This window comes from Zingiber officinale, chromosome 8B, assembly GCF_018446385.1.
Source record: "Zingiber officinale cultivar Zhangliang chromosome 8B, Zo_v1.1, whole genome shotgun sequence".
In the NCBI taxonomy this organism is placed as follows: Eukaryota; Viridiplantae; Streptophyta; class Magnoliopsida; order Zingiberales; family Zingiberaceae; genus Zingiber; species Zingiber officinale.
The window spans coordinates 23,039,866-23,064,335 of record NC_056001.1 but is presented as its reverse complement, the minus strand read 5'-3'; the positions used below and the strand labels follow the sequence as shown (position 1 = coordinate 23,064,335).

General features: G+C 35.3%; 1 protein-coding gene across 6 annotated transcripts in view; it reads left to right on the top strand.

Moving 5' to 3' along the window:
* Positions 1 to 14,260: 14,260 nt before the first annotated feature.
* LOC122014861 (testis-expressed protein 10-like) overlaps positions 14,261 to 24,470 on the top strand; it is a 40,217-nt gene continuing 30,007 nt past the window's right edge. Inside the window, exons 1-7 of one of the 6 annotated variants that reach the window (XM_042571343.1) lie at positions 14,269 to 14,382; positions 15,191 to 15,238; positions 16,859 to 17,011; positions 20,625 to 20,689; positions 20,780 to 20,852; positions 20,936 to 21,058; positions 23,023 to 23,192. In XM_042571343.1, the coding sequence (XP_042427277.1) occupies positions 20,633 to 20,689; positions 20,780 to 20,852; positions 20,936 to 21,058; positions 23,023 to 23,192 (423 nt within the window). In that variant the 5' untranslated portion in view covers positions 14,269 to 14,382; positions 15,191 to 15,238; positions 16,859 to 17,011; positions 20,625 to 20,632. The other 5 variants (XM_042571348.1, XM_042571346.1, XM_042571342.1 and 2 more) reach the window with 5 other exon arrangements.

The window sequence follows — 24,470 nt, the reverse complement described above, 5'->3', positions numbered from 1 at the left end:
ACCAATCGAACTATCAAAAAAGTTGATTAGTTGATTTAATCTCGTTTGTTCCCTTTAGACAATTCACACATTCCAATATTGAAAAAAGTTCTTTTAGCCTAAAATCCCCACCTTGAGGCATTGTCATTCATTAAAATCCTTTGTTGGTGGGGATCACTCATGCTCTCTATATAAGCTTGGAAGATTTGGTTTCTTAGTTAATTTATTTCAGGTATATTGATCAAGAATCAGATCCATCACATATTTGCAAGAAGAATCAACTATGCCAATGTTAATTGACTTTTATATCATTAGAAAAATGGTAATCAAGGACTTAAGCAGTTGCTTCTGCTCAAGCAATGAAAGTTGCAAAAGGTGGTGAGCATAGCAGAGGTGCTCAGTGATGCAGCATCCAGAGTGGAAATGGAGGTGAAAAGTAAGAGATTTAGCAGATCATACTTGGTTCTTCTCATTTATGAAGGCTACCGGTTTGGAGAGAGAATACTTGTGTTGTCATTTAAATCCCATCAATTATCAGGGACGTTAAGGGTGGTTTATATGTGAAAAGCCCATGTTTTTGTCTCCTGTCTTATGTTGCATCATGGGAACCAAGATATCCATTTTTTCTCGGCATAACAAATTGGATGACCTCACTAGTTATTACCTTAACGATTTACTCGAACTGTTTCATCTTTTCTTATTAATTTAGAGTGATCTTTGTATAGTCTTTGCTAGCTATTTCTTTGTTGAATAGGTGAAGATGCTGACATTGGCAAAGAGTGACGAGAGTAGGGATGGCAATAGGGTAAGGTTGTCTTTTCAATTCTTATGTAAGTTGCTTCTATGAAAGTTTAAAGATAACTTTTTTTCTTTACTATATTATTGCTTCCTGTCCCTGCTATTTTAATTTCCATGTGCTTATTTGTATTGTGGTATATTTCTGTAAGTTTTTGGTAATTATAAACAATAGAGCATGCAATTCATAGTATTCTTGCCTAAGTGTTCGATCACACACAAACAAAATATTCTAGTATTAGACTGTTCAAGAGATCTAAATCTATGTTATCTTACGGACCTGGTTAAATAAATTAGCCGAATATGCATCCATTCTCAAACCTATGTTGGATTAGAATAGGAGTATCGACGCAAGTATCAATCTAATTGTACACTCATATTTATACTTTTTATGTTTTTGCACATGCTCAGTGTGAGTGTTGGTGCCCAACTTGGTGTTCACCTAAAGTGTTGCGTCTGATGTGTGGACAAAAATAAAGTCAAGAGTATTAGAGGCTCCATTCATGTTGCCTAGTTATGTTTTAATTTTGTTACTGGTACACAACTAAGAATCATATAGATTAGTCTACATCAAAGATAAACCATCTCATAAATTGACAGTGGAATAGTGTAAGAAGCAAACAGACTTAACCTACAAATGACAGAGTTGACTTTACTAGTGAGCTCATGATTTTTTCCCAATAAATTTCATGTATATCTATTTGCACTTCTATTGCATGCTTTCCTCTCACTAAAACATTAGGTTATATATCAAGAAAAGACACTTAGTATATAAGGTTTTATTTAAAAAAAAAAGAAGAGAAAAAGTAGATTTATGATCTCAATATTAGTGATGTGATTCATTGACGGTTTCTCTTTCTAATAGCAATTTTTCTTCACATTGGTTGAGAGTTACCAAACAGAGAATGAAGATGTGTATAAATCAGTCCGCCCTGTTTTTTGAAAAGAGGTCGTTGTTCGACTTTGGCCTGTCAACTCCTTCACAGCAGTATGCTACACAAACATATCTGTTCCACTTGTACTTTCCAATTGAGTTGTTGTGTAATATGGCCAGAGTTGTTAGAGGCATGAGGCGCACCGAGGCGCAAAGGGCTCATAGAGCCCGAGGCACGAGGCGCGCCTGAGGCGCGTGCCTCTTAAACATGAGGTTGATGACTACTAAACTATTCACACATTCATATAATATGTCAAATATGATAACTATTAATATTCCACACACATCGATATCAAATACGACAAGCAAAACAGCACCATGATAAAATTAATAAAAGTTTTAAACTTTCAAGTTTCAATTTTCTAATTTAAACTAACAAAGTTCATCAAAACAAGCGTAATAAATCAAATTAATCATCAAGCTCAAGATCATCCTCATTGTATTCTTCTTCTTCTTTATCTTCATCTTCTTCAAATTTAATTTCTTCTTCTTCTTCTTCTTCTTCATCTTCATCTCTAAGTCTTAGAGATGAGTGTCTCATAGAGGAAGATGTATTTCTCTTCTCGACTTGTTTATGCCTAGCATGTGAATAGGTTATGGATGTAATATTTTTTCCTCTAGTACAATATTCAGGCTCTTCAACTCCACTAGCCCTAGCAACGACATCCCATGTCAAGTCATCACCTTCAAAAACCAACTCAACTTCTTCATTATTACTTTCTCCATCCATTTTACCCATCAATCATTCATTACTATCATCAATATCTGTCAAAGAGATGGGGTCAATCTTATCACGTGCGTCATACCGAAGTTTTAAGGCACGATTGTATTTCACAAATACCAAATCATTTAAGCGCTGCTGAGCTAGCATATTCCTTTTTTTGCTGTGAATATACAAAATATCAAAAATCACAATAAGTATAATAAAATAGCAAAAAATATTTTCTACTTATAAAAGTAACATACTAATAGTATTAAACATTTATATTTATTACATACCTGCTCAAATACACTCCAATTGCGCTCACAACCAGAAGCACTACAAGTGAAGCTAAGCACTTTAATAGCAAACTTTTGCAATTCTGGGGTATTTGCTCCGTAGCATTCCCACCATTCTCCTGGAGATAATGCTCTTCTATGTCTAATTGCCACATTTCTCCCAAATAGCCCTTCTGCCTTTCGATATATAGAGAGTTGGGCAGTGATTTTATCTTGCTCGGCAGCGTTTGAAACCAATCTCTCCATAGTTTCAAACAAATCATTCACCACTTCTCCGCAGATATTTGAATTTGTGTATGAATAAAAATATTCTGGATTCAAATAATGTCCTGCAGCATGCAGATGCCGATGAAGTTGGCATTCCCATCTCTTATCAATGATCTTAAACACTTCTTTGTATTTCTCTTCTTTCTCTTTAAAGGCCTTCATAATTGTTTCTTTTGCCCTATCCATAGCCTCATAAATATAGCCCATTGCAGGTTTTCTTTCACCATCAACCAGTCTCAGAACACGAACTAAAGGGCCATATATCTTTAAAATATGCACAATGCTGTTCCAAAATCTAAGTGTCATGATGATTTTAGCTACCTTCTTCCCCGCCGCTTCTTTTGCCCATTTACTCTCTGTCAAATCCTTTGAAATGAACATTTTTCTTAAATTTTACTTCTGTAGGTGCATCCTTTCAAGAGTGAGAAAAGCAGTAGCAAATCTTGTGACACCCGCCCGACAAAGCTCTTTTTGTCTTGTGAATTACCTCAACATATTTACCATACCGTGACGAACATAAATGTAAGCATTCACACTTATTGCCTTCTTCAATGTTACTTTAAAATCAGGCAATTTCCCAATATCTTCTAAGATCAAGTCAACGCAGTGAGCAGCACAAGGAGTCCAATACAAGTGTGGCCTTTTTGCTTTTAATAATTTTCCTATAAAAGAAGTTAGAAAACTAGATAATTTTAACATATATAAGAAAAAACATAATGATACAAAAATTAAATAAATTCTTACCAGCAAGCACATTGTTACTTGCACTATCCGTAACAACTTGAATAACATTAACTTCTCCTACACGCTCCACAAATGAAATATTTTTTCTCCAGTTTTTGCATAATCAGAAGTATCAACCGATTCGATGAAAACTGAACCTTTAGAGAATTCACTAAAAAATTAATCAATGTTCTTTGCCTTTGTCTGTCCATCCATCTGCCATCAAACTACAATCATACTTTGCCCATTCTGTTTCACACGACTTAATGTAATCATTAATCACACTATCGACAGCCTTTTTTAGAAAAGGAACCCGCACCTCATGATAACTAGGTCCATTTAGACCTACACCATATTGGCCAACCAAGTTCAACATCCTTTTGAAGCTTGAATAGTTAACAACATTAAAAGGAATTGCCGCATCATACATCCACTCAGTTATAGCCATACAAGTTTTTCCCCTCAATTCTTTCTTGTATGCCTCATTTATCGTAGTTTGCCTCTTTTTACCCTTTCTACTTTCAATATTTTTTTGCACATTAGGAGCAAAACACGTATCCATTGGACCTATTTGTCTTGACCTTTTTTTGCATATTCACTGATCTAGAACTTGTACTTGTACTTATAGGCGGTACAGCTTTAGCTCCAATATCATCCATATCAATATCATCACCAAGAGGGTCTACATCCTCAAAGTCTAATGTCGCAAGTTTAGAAAGATTGCCTTTCTCCGTCTTTTTCTCCATGAAATTTTTTATTTCTTCACGTACATGAGGCGGACTTTTTTTGCAAGTAGTAGTATTTCGAAACCCCCCAACAAGATGCTGTTTTGCACGATAGATACATTCTTTTGTAACTTTTTGATAAAAGTTACAAATCAAATCATTTTTGTTATTCGGATTAACTCTTTGAAATAATTCCATGCCGGATCTTTTGATATATATGTTGGAGTATCACTACTACCTTCCATGATAATTAAATAAGAAAATAATCTAAAAAATTAAAAACAAAATAAAAAAATATTTTAATGAATTAATGGAATGGTAAACTACTGTACCTAGCATCAACAATAATAGAAAAGTATTGTACCACTAGTACCACTACCAGCAATAGAAAAATAGGAAAAGAAAAAGAAAAACGGGGAAAAAAAGAAAAAAAACAGGACCAAAAACAAAATAAAAAATTGGATAGCAGTTTTTTACAGTACCAGCAAGGCAGCAACAGAAAACAAAAAAAAAAAAAAGAAAAATAGGGAAAAAATGGGACAGCATCACAGCAGCAGCAGTTTTGTTGTCAACAGAAAGGGAAAAAAAACAGAGGAAGAATATATAACAGAGAGAAGCTGCAGTTTTGCTGTCAACAGGAAGGGAAAAAAACAAGAAAACAGAGGAAGCGGATATAACATAGAGAAGAAAAGAAGGTGATGAAAAAACGTTGAAATATTGAACACTGAAAATGACGAGAAGAAGAAGAAGGAAAAAAAAGAAATAACAGAAAAAGAAGAGAAGAAGCGAAGAAGAAGATTACAACAGACGAAGAAGAGAAGAAGAAGATGAAGTGAAGAATAGAAAAAAAAAAGATGGAAAAAACACATACCTGGGCAACGATGGACGCGACTCAGCAGCGGCGGCAGCAGTGGAGGAAATACCTGGGTGATGGCACGACTCTTCTTCGAATTCAGGTTTCTTCTTCTCCTTTCGTTCTTTTCTTCTTCCCTTTTCTTCTCCGTGCCCTAATTCCAAGCCAAATTAGGTTTGAAATGTTTTTTTGGTTAGAAATCGGGAACCTGAAGGATCATGCGATGCGCATTGATCGTGCCTTCGGTGAGGCACGAAGGCGCGCGCCTGATGAACAGCGCCCGCCTCGCGCGGTAGAAGGCGCTTTTCTCAGCGCCTTGTGCGCCTAACGCCTCAGGCGCGCCTTTAACAACCTAGAATATGGCAAGCCATATCGTTGGCGGTTGGTGACATCACACTAATATGCTCAATATGGGCATGGGTTCAATTGAAGTATGCCTACTTAGCCTCCACCCATAAGATATGTATCTGTCAGAATTTTCTCTTAATAGATGTAATTCTAACTTTCTCTCTGATGCTCTTATTTTTTATTCTATCCATTCTCGTATATTCACACTGTTGGACATTGCATCAGTTGCAGCATTAGGAAGATAAAGGGGTGCTCATTCACCTTCATCTTCCTCCATTAAATGTCATCAAAGCTTCGATTTGTAACCGATACTTGCTTCCTATTTATACTGGCATCCAAGAGCAATCGAGGGGTGAGGGAGACGGTGATCAGTGTGCACAGTAGAGGTGACGGTGAGCAAAGAGAAGAACATTCGAGAAGCAGAGGTTTTCGCTCGTGAACCTTGATAAAAGCTTTTCGATTTAGTTTCGTTGATTCAGTTTCGTGATCGCTCTTTTGACAGCAAGTGGTGATCGGTAACCAAGTTCGTCTCGGAAAATCACTATGAGTTGTTACCGCTTTTATCTTGCGTTTGTTTCATGCAATTAGGAACAATAATGGTATCAGAGCAATGCCTAATGCATGAAACTTGTCTCTTTGTCTAAAAAATATCTCTATTGTCGTCGCTAGGCAAGATCGCGACTGAGTTGCGATTTGCTACCGTTGTCGAGCCCCGAGAGATTGCTGGCTGTCGGCTTCCGTGATTGGAGAGTGTCAGCGACCACATCGGAAGGCTGATAATTAACAATCACGACAACCGCGTTCGTCGCGGCAGAAGAAGAGAGTGGAACGGTCACGACAGAGAAGAGAAGAAGTAGTTTAATCGATTAAAACATATCTTAATCGATTTAAAGTCTGTGTAATCAATTAAACTGATGAATCATAGTAAATCTGTGTAGTCAATTGGTGTAATCGATTCAAACATTATAATCGATTAAATAGATTTTTAATCGATTCTAGTAATTGATTAAAAAAGGATGAACAGTAATTATTACGGTTCATCCGTCAAATACTGGTTTGTTGAAAAAATCTTTGATTTTATTAAATAAAAAAATCAAGAACAAACTTTTCTCAAAACATGAAAAGATTATAATTTAATTAAATATATTAATTAATTAATTAAATACATATAAAAATATATTATTAATTAATAAATACATATTTAATTAATTTATAGTTCAATTAATTGAAAATTGAACTAGATTAACTTGTCCAATCAAACTCAGGTCTGGTTTAAATCATTAGTTGATTTTAGCAGACCAGTTTGATTCAATAATACCTAGATCTGGTTTAAATCATTTGTTGGTTTAACCAGTTCAGTTTATTATTGAATTAATTGGGATGATTTTGATTACATAAGTTGGGATGATCGAATATGACCATATTAGTTCTAATATGTCAGATTTGATAAAAAAAAATAGATTTGTTCTAATGAGTCAGGTTTAATCCAATGTGCATTTGATTGATCAAACGGACCTGAGTTTGATCAATAAATCTGAAATTGACTTAAATGAGTCAGAACAAATATAGATAAAACATCTCTTTCCAATTAGATTAGTTCTGACTGGAAAATGGACCAAACACCGGAGCTGGTCAAAAGATCCAATGTGTCAGATACATATGACTCTCCAAATAAAGAAAATTTATTTTTCTTATTTGTTTGTGTATTATGTATATATTTGTTCTATATGTGGGAATTGAATATGATCGATTTTGTTACTGATTTGTCGGTTTTGTACTGACATTATTATTTTCAATTCCAGATACCACGAATAATATACACGATGACTGGTCGCTATGAACGATAGCATAAGCTTTGGGAGGAGATCAAAAAGCTGGAATATAAACCGAATCACAGAGTCGATTGGCTTATTGGTCGGCTCGATTGACTGTTCTAGAAACTCAAGCGAGAAGGGTATCCAGTCCAGGACAAAGAAAGAAGATGAGCTATGGTTTATTCACTGTCAGAACATCTTAGGCAGATATCATTCTAGCTATGGGATGATTGTGAATAACACATCTTATATTTAGATATGTGCAAACAATTATTTCAATTGGAATATGGTCCTGAAGAATCTGAAGAGGATCCAGATCCCGAAGAAATGGACCTTAAAGAATCTGAGGATCCAAAAATGAATCCTAAAGATTTTGAGGAGGATCCAAGTCCCGCAGAATCTGAGGATGATCCGGAAATGGACCTCGAAGAATTTGATGAGTATCCAGAAATGGATCCTGAAGAATTTGATGATGATCCAAGTCTAGCAGAATCTGAGGACGATCCGGAAATGGGCCTCGAAGAATTTGATGAGGATCCAGAAATGGATCCTGAAGATTTTGAGGAGAATCCAGAGATGGATCCCGAGGAGGATCTAGAGATGGATCCCGAAGAATCTTAAGAGGATCCTAAAGAGTCTGAAGAGGACCTGGAAATGTTTAAGGAAGATTCAAAACTGGATTCGATGAAGAATCCTGAAGTTGTCCCATCTGAGATTACCCCAAAGGAATCTAGGTTGATAGGGATAATGCTGACTGCTGCATTAGAATTTGTCCTAGTGGGAGTGATGTTGGCCTATCTAATTTATTAGTGGTTTATTTGTTGTCGTTATGTACGAACAGTAATAGTCCATTTAATTTTTGAGTAGTGTAATAATTTCTGTCGTTATGTACGAACATAGTTATGTTATGAAAAGTTATGTTATCTGTTAACAAACTTAAAAATGATTAGTTCATTTAATGATTCATTCATATTCATGATTAGTTCGTGTTTAATTTTGATTAGTTCATATGAAAAATGATTAGTTCATTTGATGGGATGTGTGTAATATAATTAATCAATGTTGATTAGATTGACACATACAAATGATAAGTGAAACATAGCTATCACTTGATTTTGTAAACCAATTCTAATTTACAGTGAGTCAATAATTAATTACAAGCATATGATTTACATTGAAATAATAAATAAAGTGTTTATTTATGTACATTATGACAACTAAAAACATCATCATTGAACTCAATAAAGGAGAAAAATTATATGGGGATAACTACAAAATCTGGCACCTCAAGATACAATATATTCTCGAGGAACAAGAAGTTCTAGAGGTTGTAAATCAATTCATGGAGGAACCGGCTGATGGTCCTACAGCAGAGCATAAACGTGGCCTTGATGCCTATAAGACATGGAAAAGGAAAGATTCCAATGCTAAATGAATATTGATTAGTTCAATGGTGGATGACTTGATATTTGAATATGAGTCATTACCATCGGCATATGTTGTCTAGGCAGTCCTTAGAGAGAAGAACAGTAAAGTAAGTTTGAGTAAGCTCTGTCAGCTAACAATCAAGTTTGATAGCTGTTAAAAACGCTCGAATGCTATTATGGCCTAACATCTCAAGGAGATGTGTAATATAATTCGAGAGCTTACAACTGCAGGTCATGCATTGACCGATGAACAACATGTTCAAACAGTAATTCATTTTCTTCTTAATTCTTGGGAAACGATGAAACAGAAAACCTTACCCACACAGTGAGAGTATTAATACTTTCACTGATGTCTCACGTCTTGTTGAACTTGAGGCGGAGAGGATTAAATCTGCAAAGATTTCTAGTCAAGCTTTTGTAGCTGAAAGTTCTGGTTCCAAGAATAAGAAAAAATAGTTTAAGAAAGGAAAGAGAAAAGGAAAAGAGGCTAGTTCTGTTGCTGCTAAAAATCAAATCACGAAGAAAGGAAATAAATATGGACAAAGACCTAAGAGCAAGTCGACTTGCTACAACTGTGGCAAGAAAGGTCATTTTACTCGGGATTGTATTAAGCCTAAAAAGGTAGATCCATCTTTAACTTCTTTCCATGAGCATTATATTACGAGTACAGTGTTGTTAACTGATTCTTATCCTTTGTGGTTTGTAGATTCAAGAGTAACGAACCTTGTAGCTCGTGATCGAGCTACATATGTGGAGTATCGTCGGGTACCAGCTGGCAACAAATGGATATGTGGGAAACAATGCAAGAATTGAAGTCAAAGGAATTGACACTTGCAAGCTCAACCTATGTGGCGGGCGTACCTTGTTTATACATGATATCCTATATGCTCCTTATATTCGACGGAATCTGATTTTCGTCATTTATCTTCTTGATTTAGGTTATTGTGTAAATTTTTATAGTCGTTGTGTGGAACTTCGAATTAACTCTGTGTTAATTGTGCATGGTTATGTAACAAATGATTTTATGATTCTTGATGTAGAACCAAATAATAATGATGATTGTTTTTCAAACATTGCTCTTACTAGTAATGCTGATGCTAATGATGAAATTTGGCATGCTAGACTAGAACATATATGACAAGAACGAATGAATAGATTAGTTAAGGAGGGTCTTTTAGACACTCATGCTAAGATTAACTTATCTATATGTGAGTATTGTGATGGATCAATTGCACGTAAGAGGGGGGGGTGAATCATGTGGTTTTCAAAAACTTGTCTTTCCGATTTTAAAATCAAAGTATGAATGCAGCGGAAAACTAAAAGGAATGAGAACACAAGAAAACACGAACAGTTTACTTGGTTCGGAGCTTTCAGCGACTCCTACTCTAAGACCCAAGTCCCGTGGACCTATAATCCACTAAAGGCCTATTCTGGTATCTCCGGAAGAGGAAATCGAGTACAAAGAAAGTTGAACAAGTGCAACACACTGCACTCATCCTTTTGCAGTAATTAATTACAAAAGAAAATTACTGATACTAAAAGATTAAAGTGGGAGCGCTCGTGTCGATGTTGGTCTGCCGACCATAATCGGAAGTCCTCGGAGCAGTCGTCGGGCGTAACAGCTTTGCATCAGAGTCGTAGTAGGAGCCAGGAGCAATCAGAACTTCAAATGAACGCATAGTACCTCGTGTAAGTGTTGTTGTCCAATGCCTTCTCGAGACATCCTTATAAAAGGCATGGAAGACGCCTTCCATAGCCATGGAAGACTCCTCCAATGGGGAAGATTCGATCCCGAATAGCACGGTGCTTATCCCCGACTTCGGCCAAAATTTATTCTGTGGAAGACGCCTTCCATTGCCATGGAAGGTGTCTTCTATGAACAATATGAAGATGTCTTATATCAAGCTTGAAGGCGCCTTCTGATATTGTTCATCCGAAGGCAAATGTGCTCCTTTGTTCTGCAAAACAACATTAGTCTAATAAACAAAATAATAACTTGCAAGACAAATGTGAGTATAATAATAATGAGCAGTATTAATTAGTTTCTGTCCTCCCAGGACCAGGAACTAGTCAACGTCTCAGCTTAAGGATCCCAAATGAACCTAAACTGGATCGACGCCTACTTTCCCTTCAACCCAGACGCGTCCTCACTTGGTCACTCTCTTCGAGTGACTTACCTTAATTTATCATTTTGTCAGACATCCGATCAGCCCGTCGACCTATCTGGACTTCATGCTAGCTATCCGGTCGACCCGTTGACCTAGCTAGACTTCTTGCCAGATATCTTGTCAGTCCGTCGACCTATCTGGACTTCGTACCAGCTATCCGGTCGACCCGTTGATCTAGTTGGATTTCCTGTCAGATATCCGATCAGTCCATCGACCTATCTGGACTTCGTACTGCACACTTAATCATGTGGTTAGATCATAACAGAACCTAACTTAATTTACTTGTCATTTATCAAAACCTGAGTTAGATCATTAATGTAAATTGCACCAACACATTGTTTTTATGGAAAGACAACTAGGAAACCATTTGGTAAGGCTATTAGGGTTGAATCACCATTGTAATTAATTCATTCGAATATTTGTGATCCAATGAATGTGAAGGCTAGAAATGGGAGTTCTTATTTCATTACATTTATTGATGACTTCACTCGTTTTGGTCATCTTTATTTGATTTCTCATAAAAATGAAGCATTAGATTGCTTCATTCGTTACTTGAACGAAGTTGAGAATCAATTGGAACGTAAGGTTAAAACCTTGCGCACTGATCGTGGAGGTGAATATTTGTTTGATCGGTTTAAGACAATGTGTAATGAGAAAAAGATTATTAGATAGCTAACTATTCCTGGAACTCCCCAACAAAATAGGGTTGCTGAAAAAAGAAATAGGACTCTTCTTGAAATGTTTAGGTCTATAATGGCGTAGACTAATTTGTCAACCTCCTATTGGGGAGATGTATTATTAGTTGCGACCTATATACTTAACAAAGTGTCTTCAAAGTCAGTTTCATCTATCCCATATGAACGTTTGACAGGTAGAAAGTCGGATTTGAGTAATCTGAGATTTTGGAGTCAACTACCTACGTTCATGATAAGACTCACGAACATGGAAAATTAGGACCCAGAGGTAAGAAGTGTATCTTTATAAGGTATTCTGAGACTTCTAAGAGTTATATTTTTAATGGTGAGCGACAAGATGGAACCATCTCTGAAATAGAGTCAAGAGATACTATTTTTCTTGAAACTGAGTTCCCAACACGAGGTGAAGTTGATAAGACAATTCCTTTATATGGGATAGAGGAAGAGGATAATGTTCCTTTATCAACAAATCAGGAGATGCCTGAATCTAATCAACCCAATGGGAGTAATTTGCCACTGAATGAGTCAGTTTCTCAATAGTCTAACCTACGAAGAAGTAGTCGTCAGATTATTCCTGGGAGAAGGTTTGACATTGAGCATGAAGCGTTGATGATTCCCCCAGTTGACGATGAGGAACCTCGAACAATTGAGGAAGCTTTAAGAAGCTCAGTAAGAGAAAAATGAAAAATTACAATGGATGGGGAGATGAAGTCAATGAAAAAGAATCAAGTTTGAGATTTAGTCGATCTTTCTCCGGGTCGAAGGGCTATTGGGAATAAATGGATTCTCAAAATAAAGAGGAAAGCAGATGGATCGATTAATAGATACAAAGCTCGATTAGTTGCAAAAAGATATATCCCAATGGAGGGTATTGATTTTGAAGAAACATTCTCCCCAGTTGTGAAGTTTGTGTCAATACGTGTCATCCTAGCTATAGTAGCACAATTTGTCATGGAATTACATCAAATGGATGTAAAAACGATTTTCCTTAATGGTAATCTTGACGAAGAAATCTATATGGTATAATCAGAAGGTTACGTTGTTAAAGGCTAAGAGAATAGAGTATGTAGACTTAAAAAGTCTATATATGGGATAAAACAAGCATCAAGACAATGAAACATAAGATTTAATGAAGTCATTTTGTCTTATGATTTTGAAATAATCAATGAGGATCATTGTGTTTATTTTAGAAAGGAAAAAGAAAAGTTTGTCATTTTATCATTATATGTTGATGATATGCTAATAGCTGGAAGTGACATAAAGTGTGTGATGGAAGTCAAATCTTGACTTTTATCATAATTTGACATAATAGATATGAGAGAAGTATAATATATTTTAAGAGTGAAGGTCATTAGAGATTGATCAAAAATGTTTTTGGATTAGTCTCAAGAAGCTTATATCACTAAGATGCTACAACACTTCAATATGTCAGATTGTAATATTGAACAGATACTTATAACGAGAGGTACTGTTTTGAGCAAAAATATGTATCCCAAGACTTCTGAGGAAATAGCCGAAATGAAGAAAAAATAATATGTCGGTGCTATTGGTAGTTTGATGTACACTATGTTGTGTACTTGTCCTGATATAAGATATGTTGTTGGCTTATTTAGTCGTTTCCAGTCAAACCCAAGATCAAGACACTGGAAAGTGGTGAAGAGGATATTCAGATATCTCAAAGGAACAACAGATTATTGCCATTATTTTCAAGGATCAGATATGAGCCTAAGTGACTATACAGATGCAGATTAGGCAGAGGATCTTGATGACAGAAAATTCACATCTGACTATACCTTCTTGCTGAATGGTAGCGCCATCTAATGGAACTGCAAGAAGCAGGCTTGTGTAGCCTTGTCGACAATGAAAGATGAGTATGTGGCTTGTGCAGTGGTTGTGCAAGAGGTTGTTTGGCTAAGAAGATTCCTGAAACATCTGAAGATTACTGAGAACAGTGGAAGTCCTGTTACAATGTACTGTGACAGTCAATCTGCAATAGCTTTTTTCAAGGATCCCAAATATCACAACAAAGATAAGCATATAGAAATTAAGTATAATTTTGTAAGAGATGAATTTTCAAATTCATCCCAGATTCTTGATTTTTTAAAAAATAAGAATAAATACATCTAAAATGCGGAAGATGGACCTAGAGACCTCGGAATAATACGAAACAAGTTCCTATGCGTTCGTATCGAACTCCTGATCACATTGATGGCTTCAAAATTTTTTTTCACCTAATATATTGTGGTTTATAATTTTTTTGAATAACACTTAAATTATTTCATTTTCAAAAATTTATGAACCTCAAAATATTGGGAGAAAAAAAATACCTAAGGGCATTAATGTGATCAAGAGATTGATACAAACTTATAGAAACTATTTTCTTGTCAATCATGTTTTCTAGGTCCATCTTCGTCATTTTAGACATTTAGTTTATTTTTTTTAAAAAATAAGTTTTGGAACAAATTTATAAATTTGTCACAATCTAGAACGAATTTTAAAATTCGTCCCAAATTTGAGATAATTTAATTCGTCATAGATTTGGTACGAATTTGACTTCGTCTCAAAATTCCCTAAATATAGCCCGAGCCCGATCTTTATTCTCTTCCATCTTCTCCTCTTCACAACCTAGCGGCGGCAGCGCAGCTCTTCCATCTGGTAGGTTTCTCTTCCCCATTTCTTCTCTCCTCTCCGATGCTCCTCCCACTTCTCTCCTGTCCGACGTACCTCCCAGATCTAGCCAGATCCGGCCGGATCTAGCTAGCTGTTGGCCCGCCGAGTTCGCCTGCTGTCGGCCGATTGTAGCCCGCCTGGGCTACTGTCGACCTGTAGCGGCCCCCCTCGACCGCCCTAGGCCGCTGTCGGCCGATCGCGGCCACCCTAGGCCACTGTCGGTCGGTCGCGACCACCCTAGGTCGCTGTCGGCCGGTCGCAACCACCCTAGGCCGTTGCCGGTCTGGGATGGCTTTTGTCGGCCAGGCCAAGGCACGGACGTCTAGGGGGAGGCGACAGCGGGCCGTCAGAGGCCGGCACGACCCGCTTCCGGCCCCCAGCAGCCAATGTCGGCCCCCAATTGTGAAAGAGAAGCTTGATTTGTGAAGCATATATCCATGCATCTTTAATAGTAATCTCTTTCATTTTGAAATATTTACTTAGCTTACTTGTTGGAATTATGAACATATGTATTTATGAAAGAGAGTTTTTTTTTTTTATGTTGTAAACTTCTTCCTCTAAATAGATAATGCAACTTCACATGTATCAGGAACAGTTCAAATTGCCATTTCTATTTGAATATTACAATTTCTTCTTGATGTTGAGATTCACACTAAGCCATCAGATTTTATTGCATATTTGAGACACTTTATTTTTTTTTTCAGTTATTGCTAGAGTATATAGGGTAAACCATAGCACCTATATATGATTGAATAGAGCAAGTTACACTACTCAAACTTTTGTATTTATGCAGGTTTGTATTTGACGTGGCTTGGAGAAACACTCATTTTTTATCTGCTTTGTTAAGTATATGTATCTCACATTGTTATTTTAATAATGATAATGTTAGTGTAAGAATTATATATTTTATGAATGATATCATTATTGTAATATTGAAACCAATTTGTATATTGTAGTACAATCTCATGTTATTATCTTCTTTGTTATATATATTAATTTCATCTGTATCTGTACTAATTATATATTGACCATTAGTGTATTGTCTAAGTTTTTTTATTAATATAATTTATTGTAAACAGACAAATTGCACCAATAAAAGCATTTAATGAGTGAATTTAAAAAATATAGATCTACTAAATTAACAACCCCTTAGTGTTGGCCTCATAGATATGGAGGGAGTAAATGTAGGTACACAAGCGTTAGGTGCATGGTGGGATAAATCCCAGGTCGTTAGTTTCTGAAAATCGACCCCTGACCATTATGCCAGAGATGTCATGCGCCGACCATCTGCGCTACGCCCTGGGATTATATATGATACTATGTTATACTTTGTTATTCTGCTATATGGAACTAAATGTTAGGTTATGAAGCGACCACAAAAGATTAGTTATAGAGATGAGAATATTAAGGCGGATGTATAGACATATGAGAATGATGATGATAAGAAAATGAGAACTTTAAAGAAAAAATTAAGGTTGTGTCTATTGAGAGAAAATTTTAAGAGACACATCTAAGATAATATGAATATGTACTTAGATACCAATAACTATCTCAATTACAAAATAAAATTCATTTAAAATTCCAAGGAACACGGTTATATAGTAAGATATGCTCTATTATCTAGGTATCACTCCAGTACAATAAAAACATATTTAAATAACATAATCCTAGGTAGATAACTAAGATTATCAATGACAATCTTCAATAAACATGACTTAAATGACCTCTTTAGAGAGTTTGGATAATTAAAAGTCGATAGAAAATGAGCTACAGTTCGATTCATTCAATAGAAATTAATTGGACACAAAATAAATTGATAGCAAAAAAGAGAGCGGGATGGCACTTGACACCATTTATCTTAACTAGTTAATAATCGGAGGACAAAACAAAGTGAATAAAATTAAAGGAAAAAATATATACTTTTAAAATAACTTTTAATATGTTTGTCTTATTTGAAAATTGAATTATGATTTTTTTTCTTCTGGTGGTCGCGTATTTCCCATTTCACGAACCGAAGTAAATTGAACCAAACCGAATCAAGGAACGTGGTAATGTAACTTGGCCACTCACTTTTAATCTCTAATACAATTTATCGGGCTGCCCTCGCCCATCTCTCTCACACCGACCTCTGCAGAGCATCACTTTCTCTATCCAACCTGCTTTCGCAACTTCTCGTCGCCAATACCATGAACACCTCTCCGTGACATCACTAGGTTGACGCTGTCCATCTCCGCCATTGTCCTGGACGCTGTGCCTCATTTTCTCGTAAATTTTAAGTATTATTTTCTCTAAGATTTTTAGTTTCTATTTTGTATGCAGGGCCCGATTTTCTACGAGGCCAGGTAGGTAGTCCGGCCTAGGAAGGAAATTTTTTTAAAGTTGTACTGCTAAACCCTATTCTATTTTTATTTGCGGTATCTTTCCCCCAAAACACGCGGCTCCAACTCTGCCTTCTTTCCAGCAAGGCAGGCGGCTTCAACTCTGCCGTCTTTCCAGCAAGGCACGCGATCTTCTCCTTCGTAGGTCTCCGCCGCAGGTGCTTCTTTGCACACGATCTTCTTCTCCGGCGTTCTTTCCACCAAGGCACGGATCCACTGAACAAGCTCAAGCTCAGGTAATTCTAATCTCCTTCTCCGACCTTCTTCTTCGTCCTGCAAGGCTGCAACGCACATCACCAGTGACCAGTTCAGTCCTAAACGCGCGGTGGCTGTCGCACGCTACACCGGTCGCTCGCGTGACCTAATCGCGCAGTGGCTATCCCATGCGACGCCGGCCGCTAGACGCTAGTATGCTGTGCCCTTTTAGAATCAGTGAGGTGTCGCCATCACTCTTATAAAAGGAACTGATGTTGAGACCAAATATTAAGTTTTTTTAACATTTAAGTTTTATCTATTTATTCCTTTTAGCAAGTCATAGACTATTGATCCAATGTCAATAATTCTTCCATGGGATTCACCATAGTTTGAACATATTCCGTGCTTCTACAGCTGGTCATTTGAAGTGCTGAAATTATTATTCTGATGAACAATTCTATTTCTTTTTTTTTCCTGTCCAAAATGTTCATCAAGTTGAAGTAATTCAATATGATAGACTTTTTTAGGGTATTTTAAGATACGCTTCTACTTACCTTGATGTCCTCAAATACCTTATATAGCACAGAAATTTTTGATAAAAATTCTTTTGCTACCATGAATCACTATTCTATTTTTTATACCCTCTTGTTATATTGTGATTAGTATTGGAATCTAGCATGAGTGACCAGATTTAGTTGGCCTTATCTTCATTTGATTTGCTCATTTTGTATTCTGCTTTTAATCCCTTAATCTTCACTATATGATCTTGAGAGTTTTGAGTTTTTTTTTGCTTGGAATGGTAATCTAGTATAACTTATTACGGGCAATAAATATTGTGAGTAAGTTTATTCAATATGAAGATATGGATATTGATATTGCAATCAACCTCTTACAAGGACTTGATCAATTTCTTGATGAGTTTAGAGAAGAGGGGTTTGTTAGTGCCATGAATGAAGCTAAACAGATGGCAAGTGAAATGGGGATTGAACCTAAATCTAAAAAAAAACGCATTATTCAAAGAAAGAAACAATTTAATGAAAGTGACAATGATGATGTGACACAATCAGGTGAAGAATCTTTTAGAGTTGAATATTTTCTATTTATAATTGATCAAGCTCGATCTTCTCTTCAAGTTCGGTTTGAGCAATTTAAACAATATCAAGAGATTTTTGGGTTTTTATTGAATTTGGAGAAGTTAAAGAGTGAGCCTTTAACTAGCTTGATGAAGTCTTGTATGGAGCTTCAACAATTTTTGAATCACGATGGACGTTCAGACATTAATGGTGATGAGTTGTGTTCGGAGTTGATGGTTGTGAGATGCTATTTAATAAATGAAAAAAGAGTATTTGATATGCTACAATGTCTAGCAAAATTGAATGGTTTATTCTTAAATATTTACATTGCCTATAATATTTTGTTAACCATACCAGTGACCGTTGCATCGGTAGAAAGAAGTTTCTCGAAGTTGAAGTTAACCAAAAATTATATTCGATCAACAATGTCACATGATAGACTAAATGGGCTAGCAATGCTGTCGATTGAGAAAGAAATAGTCTGACAATTGGATTATGCAAATTTGATAAATATTTTTGCCTCTAAAATAGCTAGACGAGTAGTGTTTATGTAATTATTTCAAATGTTTGTTGACATTTTATTTATGTAATATATTGTTTCTGATTTATTTATGTATTTAGTATATTAGTTATTTTCAAACTGAACTTATTTACTGCAACAAAAGGGTCCACTTTTTATTATTCGTTTCAGGCCCTATTGAACACAGATACGACTCTGTTTGTATGTCTAAGTAACACTATCTGTGGTGCGAAAAGGCGACCAAACAAATTTTTATCTATGCGATGTGGGATTGTTACATGGCTAGGTGAAGCGGAGAATGTGGATTCTCTATGTGATTTCCTCCCTACTAGTGGCGTCCTTTGTCAATTCGACCTCTATAGTTTACTAGGCTAGGTTTTAGATTTTTCATATGCTTTCTGTATAGCATAAAAGCTGATTCCTGGAACACAGATGCATAGTTGATTTTATATGCAGATATTAGATCGATAGGCAATACTGTAATATGATTTAATTGTTTTTGACATATAAATTGATTTAGTCTTTTTATTATCGTTAATGTTGGCACACTTTTACTATGATAGAAAGTTAAACTCTTCCTCAGATTAGGATATGATGAAGATAAAGACGTAACATACATAACACATACATAACATTGGATAATTTACTTGTGGACATGAGTCACTTCTAGATAGCAATAAAACCTTGCACCTATGAGATGGTTTCTGGACAATTAGTAGTTATATCAATTTCTCTCCTTAACCACACATTGGCTGCATGAACAAGGATGAGCTTGAGCTACGATTCATAGTCACATAGTGATATGTGCACGTGGTGCCATTCTCTATTGCATTTGTGTGGGACATTGCATGTCAACCATGCTCAGTTGATGATAGTTATAGTTGTTAGCAGTTGTATATGAAATTGCAGTGTTATATTCATTATCAAGTGACTTATAGTTTAGAACTAAAATTCAAACCATTGTGCAATTTTTAATTAAATTTTAATAATATGATCGAAAGGTTCTTACACTAGATTTTAACCCATGTGATATGCAAACCACTCTATATATTAAAATAATATTTTTAGATAGTTAGATGGAAGTTGGCATTTGAAATTACTATTAGTTAAAATTTTAAAATATGAAAAATCTTTAGATGTTTTTAAGATATATATGCATATAGATGCCCTTTCTATATTTTAAGTTTTCATATTATAATATTTCTTGTGATTTTTACAATCTTGTTTTATTGTTGTTTTTGGATTAGCAGTTGCCAAAGAGTTCGTCACATTGCCATTATTGGGACCATGCCATACCAAGGGCCATGGAGATCCACTTGTGAGAAGAAATGACCAATTCGATCATTAGAAGGAGAATATTTAGGATAGAAGTATTTCTATACAATTTTATATAGAGTAAAAATATAATTATTAGCTAAAGAATCTAAGAGACTCATTTTGATTTGCTTACATAGTGCAAGAAAAAGTATTTGCTGTTTTGGCTGTAGCACAAATTTGATAAATACTAATGGGTTGTGATGCTTTAATATGACAAAGTATCAGATTGCTGTTATTTTCATTCTTTAGATAGTATTTATACATTCTAGGTGCATAGAGCTCACTAGAGGCATTAAAACTATGCAGCCAATCCTGAATAGCTGAGACACATATAGCTTATTGAAGATGATGATGAACCTGTGCAATCTAGGATTTGCCATTTCCAAGCATATTAGAACATTTTTGAAAGATCATGAGCTGTTTAGGATGTAGATGATATCTGTTCCTTGATAGTTTGTCTGGACTGCTTAACAAAATGTGGGGATCATGTTTATGAAAATCATGATATTTTGGTTCTTTGAAAGCATTATGACTGCTTGATAATAATTTATAATGTGAATAACATCATCATATGTTTTTCTTTTTGGCATATTATAAATAAACCTTTCCATATTGTGTCAAATGCATCAAAATTATTCATTTCATCAGTTTTCTATGATATTGTAATCAAGCTGTTATTCTTTTTCTATGAAATATTAAAAAATCACACACACACATATTTATTTATTTCTTATTGATGATCAGAGTTAATAATGGTGCGGGCCAAGCCAGCTTCTTCCAAGAAACAAAAACGTGGAGTGGATTTCAAAGTAAACTATATCTTTATATTCAAAGAATTTATCCCTTCTTTCTCTTGGTTTTAGGTTGATAAATCTTATTTGAATATTTTTTTATTTCAGAAAATAAGGCATAAGATTGGACGAAAGTTGCCACCGCCAAAGAATGCTACCAATGTGCAGATTAAATCTAAAGGTACGGAGTCTTTCTCTTCCATGTTTTGCCCAAAAACTATAAAACTTGTTTTCTTACATGTTCTTTTGCAACACCGCAAGCAGCCATTGTGCTTCCTCAGCAGAGTATTGCATCAGAGAAAGAAGGGCTTGCTGTGAACAAGAAAGGCCTGACACTAAGAGAGCTCCTTCAGCAGACATCCCATCACAATGCTAAGATAAGGAGAGGTATTCATCAGGTTTAGTTTATTTGTGTATAAGAACCATATATTATGACTATTATGTTCTTTCTGATCAATGAATGTGATGGTTTAGAGTCAAAGAAATTGAATCTTTTTATTTTAATTTGCAATCAAAGACTACTAGATGTTAGCCATGGTGGGAAGAACCCAAGATTTTTTCCCCTTCTAATAATATCCTTTTGTTTTTTTTTTGTGTGTAAGGGTGCGGGTGGTTGGGTGGGAGGTTGAAACTTTTCTCTGTTGCTCCGCAGTGTGTTATATATATTTTCAAACAAATCTATGTTTTTAAATATTTTTGAACTTTTAGTTTGTAGCTAGATTTTCAAATTATACCTTAAAATCAATATTGGAAATTGTATTTTAGTATAGTTAATAATGCTAAGATTTGAATCCTTATGTTCTACTTTAATCTTCCATAAAATATAAATATTCTTTTGCATTTATTTATAGTTAGAAACTAAAGGTTTTAACTTTTAAGTAGAATTGATTGATAATATGTAAAAAACTCTTTAGTAAATAAGATGAAGAAGTAAAGCAATAACCACCATGGATGGACATGAAATATTTGCAATTGAGTGTTTTATAGAGCTTTTGTTTAACAATATGAGTAAATAATTAATATATCATTTGTGTGATAAAGGGCAATTTATAGTGTTGCGAGAAGCATTTGAATTCTCATTAGATGGTTTTATACTCCATAATAAAAGGAAAATAAAATTTTATAAGATGGTACACCACCCACGCTTTTTGTGAAGATAGAGCCAAAAATTAAATTTCATTCCATGCTGATTGACATGGGTGAAACTACATATTCCGCTGGCTTGCCGACACAAAACCAGCTCGAGGCGATGAAACTCTACCAAGAGACACCTTATGATGACATTTGCAATTTCAAGAGACCCTTGAGACAAATGTTATTTTTTTTTCTTGAGGTTGGTGAAACTTCTACATCATGGCGATTGCTCCAACATGACTTCTAGCAGTAGCAACAACTTCACTTGAAGTTGGTGGTAATTTCCTTCGAGGTTGGTGAAATTATCACAAGTTCTCAAGACATGCATGAGTTCCAATAACGACAATTTCTTGTGGTCTTTTGCAAGGAGACTTCATGAGCTCTCGAGATGTACACAAACAAGGATCTTCTTCTTCCTTTGCTCCTTCCATATGGCCACTTTGTATCCCTCTGATTGCTTGACACTGCCCTCACCCGTGTTGTGGTTGCTACCCTCCTTGTCTTTGTTGTTATTTAAGACAACCTCTAGATCTTCCTTCCTATTCATCAGTGTTTTGTATGTCTTCCTCCTCTTCTTCCCCCATCTCCTTTTATGGTGTTTGTCTTCAACACACCTTACACTGATACTTGGAACGGGAGACACTTCCAGCGCTGACTGGAATTGAAACCCTGACTTGGCTTGAATTTTGAACCTTGGATAGAAAACGAAAACAAAACATGGGATTCAAACTGTATGCAGTGGGAAAAAAGAGTTTTGAAATAAAATGATTTTCATTTCTAGTTGATTTTTTTTGGCCAAATGAGTACCCTTGAGTATATTGCAATAGACTAGTTCATCTTTAGAAATAGACACACATGATCCAAGTTGAAAGTATTGTTTCTTGTCACTGCAGAACAGACATCATGTTGGTTTTGTTAGGGGTTTCCTAGAGAATGAACTGAGGTTTCAGCTATCATTCCTTTTCATATATCATTAGATTGGAGATTCTGAACGTTTGACTGTTTCAAACTGACAATATTTCTCATGTGTATGAATATTTGTCTCTTATACACTTGTCATGGGCTTATGCGCTTTACAACTGTCGGTTATCTAGTATTTTGCCCGTGAAGTTACCAATGTCTTAATTTTGCTTGGCTATTCATGAATCTGCTGTGCTATAAATCTTTAATTCAAGATGCTCATGATAAATGTTTCTTCTTTCTTTTTCATTGTGAAGCTGCACTTGTTGGTATAAAAGACCTCATTCTAAAGTATCCATTGGAGCTTAAACTTCACAAGCTTGCCATTATAGAGAAGCTTCGTGAGCGGATATGTGATAATGACAAGATGGTCCGTGACACATTATATCACCTCTTAAAAAATGTGATATTTCCTTCATCAAAAGAGGTATGCTATAAGGATGTCAGTTCCATGGATTATAGAATAACACATGTATATTTACTTTATTCTATTACCCAAGCTTGGTACATTAGAAACCCTTAGATTGGAACATTTAGTTTTTTAGTCTCTTTGTCACTTATTCTCTTTGTACTTTTTTTTTTCCAATGATGGTTTATAATTCTATTTAGTTTTAAATTTGGAAAGGGATAGCAAATATCCCCTCTAGCACGTTAGTCTAGATGCATTGGTGAGAATCTATACTATCTGTCACGCCTTGGGGTGCACCGCTCACTAAGAGATATCCCACTCAGCAACACTATAATAAAAGAGACTTAGGAACCATATAATGAGGATAACTAAGAAATTCTTGAAATTTATTTATTCATATCATTTTAATCGACCCTGGTTTGAACCCATGAAATCCTTATCTTCACACTTATTCAACGGGTTCAATTTGAAACCAATCCGACTTAACTTAATGCCCTCATTCCGTGTTCGACGATTTGATTTGCCATTTTTATCGATTAAGGATTTAATTTAATAGTTTTAAAAAAAATAAAAATCAATACTTAACACTATCCCATGTTGTTCTCTAACAAATATGTGGGTTAACCGGAACACACTTCTCAAACTGGTTAACAAAGTCTCTATAAAGAATATGGCTGGTTATCTAACAATTTGCATGCTGAATTGCAGTGAGATAAATCAATTCTTAATGTTTTTGATTTGCACTTTCCAATTTCTAGTTATACGTCCCTTTCTTGGAAGACAAGAATTTAAACATTAAAATCAATTAGACTATCTAACAAGAAAAATAATGAACAAAGTATGCAAAAAAGGGCTAAATCTAGAAGTATTTATCTAATGCTGCCGAGTCAACATACACATTTTGTTTTTATGTTGTTAATTGGGCTAGCAGACAATGGTTATCTGGTATGTCTTAGTGTCAGGATATCAGCTTGTAACCTTTTTGCTACATTGTCAAAGATTATATACATAATTAGAGATGGGAACTAATAGTAATTTTTTCTCTATTTTCTATAAAATTGCTTTTTGAAATCTTCTATTGAAATATTCTAAAAAAGTTGAACCTAGTGAGAACATTTTATCTCTTCTTTGTAAATTTGAATTGATGAAGGAAACTGATTATCAATTAATAATTGACAAAATATTTACATCTGAAGAAACTCCACCAATACTATGCACAAATCTCAGGAAACAATTTTGAGTTCAAAAACTTTAGAACGTGAACATAAACAAACTGAGAATGTAGAATATCTTATA